Below are 3944 nucleotides of genomic sequence, written 5' to 3'. Positions count from 1 at the left end.
TGTATGGCTTTAATCCCTGAACTCATAAGGCAAAGTAAGGCATACTTCTGTGACATCAAGGCCAGCCTAGTCTATATAGTGAGTTCCAGGCCAGCTGGAGTTCCAGGGAGACCCTGTCTCGAAAGAAAGGAGGAAAGAAGGGAGGAAAGAGAGAGAGATGGAGGGAGGGAGGGAGGGAAAGAGGCAGGAGAAAAGGCAGGTAAAGAGTCTTACTTTCTTCTGGACTCTTCTGGGGTAGCTAGAAGTAATAAAGTCCATAGCAAATATAATTTACACTTTAATAAACGAGAAACGAGCTTTTAAATTGTGTGTGTGTGTGTGTGTGTGTGTGTGTGTGTGTGTGTGCATCAAGGCATGCCGGCAAAGGTCAGAAGACAACTCTATGGAGTCAGCTCACTTCTTCCACCTATGCATAGTTTCTGAGGATCAACTTAGGTCATTTTTACCCACTGAGCAACCTTGCTGGCCCCCAAAATGACATTTTAAAGTGAGAAAAGCAATAACAGATGCAGGCATTACTGACTGCTTACTAATATCTGCTAATCTCAACATTTTATTGGGTATTTTCTGTGCCATGTATGATCTCTGCATCATGAAGATCTGAGTTTGAATCCCTCGAATAAATATAACATGAGATGTAGTAAGTAGCACACATTTGTGATCTCCCTGCTCCTATGGAAAGATGAGAGGCAGAGACAATAGAACTTCATGAAACTCACAAACCACTTACCTGGCATATGACAAAGAGGTACTGTCTCAAATAAGGTAGAAAGTAAGGACTGACACCCAAGGTTGTCCTCTGGCCTACACATGTGAAGCAGAGTACATATGTACCACACACACACACACACACACACAGAGAGAGAGAGAGAGAGAGAGAGAGAGAGAGAGAGAGAGAGAAATGCTAAAAAGATATGAATTTATGGGGCAATTTATTATTATACTCATTTAGCAGAATAACAGTATTGGGTTCTTGCACAGGGTCTATGATCTAGCCAGTCACAGGTTTGGGGCCCAGTTAGTGGTGCCAGACATGAGTTCTGTCTTGTAGTGTGGACTTTCAATTCAATCACAAAGCGGTTGGCTACTCCCATAATGTTCTTGCCATTAGTGTACCAGTGGCCATACCTTACCTGGACCAACCATTATTGTAGCATTTAGGGTTCACAGCTGGCAAGACTGTTAATTACTTTTATTCCCCAGTAGCATTCACAGAACCTTTCACCACTATGGAACTTTAAACTAAAACCAATCAGAAGAGATAAAGAGGGCCACTTTATTCTGATCAAAGGAACAAATGACCAAGAAGATATGACAATCATGAACATATATTCACCAAACTCTGGTGCACCCAACTTCATTAAAACAGTACTACAGGACTTTAAGACCAAGATTAATCCCAACTTATTAATAGTAGGGTACTTCAATACACCGTTGTCTCCATTAGAAGACAGAGAATTAACAGAGACACATCTGAATTAAATGATACTGTACATCAAATGGGCCTAACAGACATCAACCGAATATTCCACCCAAGCACCAAAGAATATAATTTCTATTCAGTGCCCCATGGAACTTTCTCCAAAATTGATCATATACTGGGGCATAAAACAAGCCTCAACAAACACAAAAAGATTAAAATAATTCCATGCATTCTATCAGAACACAGTGCAATTAAACTTAAAATCAACACAGGAAGAAACCCTGATAACTACATGAACACATGGAGATTAAACAACACACTCCTGAATGATGAGTGGATGGGATTGCAAACGTGTTCAACCCCTATGGAAAGCAGTGTGGAGAACTCTTAAAAAACTACAAATGAACCTACCATTTGACCCAGTTATACCACTCCTTGGCATATACCCAAAGAACTCATCCTATTGCAGAGACACTTGTACATCTGGTTTGTTGCTGCTCTTTTTACAATAACTAAGCAATGGAAACAACCTAAATGTCCCTCTACTGACAAATGGATAATGAAAATATTGTTCATTTATATGGTGGAGTTCCACTCAGCAGTAAAGAAAGATGAAATCATGAAATTTACAGGTAAATGGATGGAACTAGAAACTGTTATACTAAGTGAAGTAACACAGACTCAGAAAAATGACATATGTTCTCTCTAATATATGGATCCTAGCACCAAATCCTTATAAGTGAGTATGTATCCAGACATAACTACAGAAACCAGGATAAAGAAAAGGAAGCAAGGAGGTAAATGAAAATAAAGAACCTGAAAAGATAAAAACAGTAGGAAACAGGTGTTAATAAGTGAGATATGTATAAAAAAAAAGGATTACTTTAATGGGATGGGGGAGGGAGGGTTATACAAAGAACCTGGGGATAAAGAGAAAGAAGGAGCTCAAGAGAAGAGGGACCATAGCAGAAGGGTATTATTAAGGGAGAAATGGGAAAAATAGGGGCACTTTGAATGGAGAAACCATGGTAGAAGGGTTAGACAATGCAAGAGATAAATAATGCCTAGATAGTTAAAAAAAAAAAAAACAGAGGGAACCATGGTAGTTGAACAACCTACTGACAAATTATACATACAACTAACTCAAGGAACATAATATATGTCTAGTCAAGGTTTATTTGAGAACCTTTTGTCTTTGCCCAAGTTTTATCTACATAGCACATGGTAATTAAAAGTACCAGACTGGTGAAACTAACCTTCTTGTATGTTTAACAGCCATCCTATACTAATTTGTTCAGAGGGACTTAAATGACAGTTTGTGCTCCTTGCCCTCCAAGGTTGACTAAGTTCCAGTGGATTATGGAGAATCTCTCAAAATGTCCTGTAACTGTGGTGAATCACCTGTCCTCTTGATCAAGGAGGCCATGGAGACTCCACCAGATGGGGTCAACACAGAGGAAACATTTCCTCCATGCTTCCAAGTGAAGCCAGCCATGGTTGAGTAGCACCTTTAACTTATCTTCACATAGATGGAACTGGTAAAAGAAAGGAGCCAGGGCCTCCTCCCAAGCTCATGTGACCCCTGAGGAACAGGTCCTCAAATGAGTAAAAAATAAATTGAGTACAAATAAATTGGTTTATCTGGGCCAACTGTATGGTCTTAAAACCCAAAAGGAAAGTATAACCAAAGATTTAAGGGATCTATATAATTCTTTAAGAGTCCATGTGCGTAGCTAAGGGCTACAATAAAAAGAAACAGTGCCAGACAGGAGATACCTTCCTTTGAGTTGCTGGCAAGGGTGGCCTAAGAGACCCCCAGACAGTGACCCAGTATAGAACTTGGAAAATGAACAACAAATCCCAATCTTATCTAAAGGAATATTGGCAACTGATTGCTGCTAGATGAGGAAGAGCTGATCTTCCTAAAACAAGGAACTCTAGATAGGCTGACTAGACTCAGCAGATGGACTTGCATTGGGGGGGGGCGGCTGGGGGCACTGACAACACTGTGGACTGTAACAGGGATGACAGAATATATGGGCTACAGTAGGGGGTGGGGGTGGGAGGGTGCCATTTGGGATGCAGATATATAGATGAATAAGATTATTTGGCATGTTCTGTATGAAATACACAAAAGAATCAATAAATTTTAAAAAATGAGTTAGAGGAAGAAGCATTAAAAATTTGCTTCATGTTAACTAGTAGATGTGAGAAACATTGCCATTGAAATCTACCTGATGTCTTTATATCCATGCTCAGGTGCCAAGTATCTCAGAAAGTAACCAACTGTGACTAGTAATAATCAGATATATAGAGATTAAAGATGCATGTACAAACATCTAAGTATTAGTTGCATTAACAATGAGTTGGGCCAGGCATAACAGTATATTTTAAAGTGAAATGGAGATCTTTTTTAAAGTTTAAACCTCATTCAATTTTATGTCTTGCAGGGTTTATACTGAGTTCAATATTGTATAACTGTATTAACTCAACTGTGAACCTAAAAATTTATAGCCACTTT

General features: G+C 39.2%; 1 protein-coding gene across 1 annotated transcript in view; it reads right to left on the bottom strand.

Annotated features, from left to right (window-relative positions):
• Slc26a7 (solute carrier family 26 member 7) overlaps positions 1-3944 on the bottom strand; it is a 151189-nt gene that overhangs the window by 3440 nt on the left and 143805 nt on the right. Inside the window, exons 16-17 of the mRNA XM_008827626.2 lie at positions 1897-1922; positions 1533-1555 (exon numbers count right to left, since the gene is read on the bottom strand). Coding sequence (XP_008825848.1) covers positions 1533-1555; positions 1897-1922 — 49 coding nt within the window. The remainder of the gene's footprint in view (positions 1-1532; positions 1556-1896; positions 1923-3944) is intronic.

Source organism: Nannospalax galili, unplaced genomic scaffold, assembly GCF_000622305.1.
Source record: "Nannospalax galili isolate Female #2095 unplaced genomic scaffold, S.galili_v1.0 scaffold872, whole genome shotgun sequence".
Taxonomy (NCBI): domain Eukaryota; kingdom Metazoa; phylum Chordata; class Mammalia; order Rodentia; family Spalacidae; genus Nannospalax; species Nannospalax galili.
Note: the sequence above shows the minus strand (reverse complement) of the source record. Positions and strands in the feature narration are given on the sequence as shown.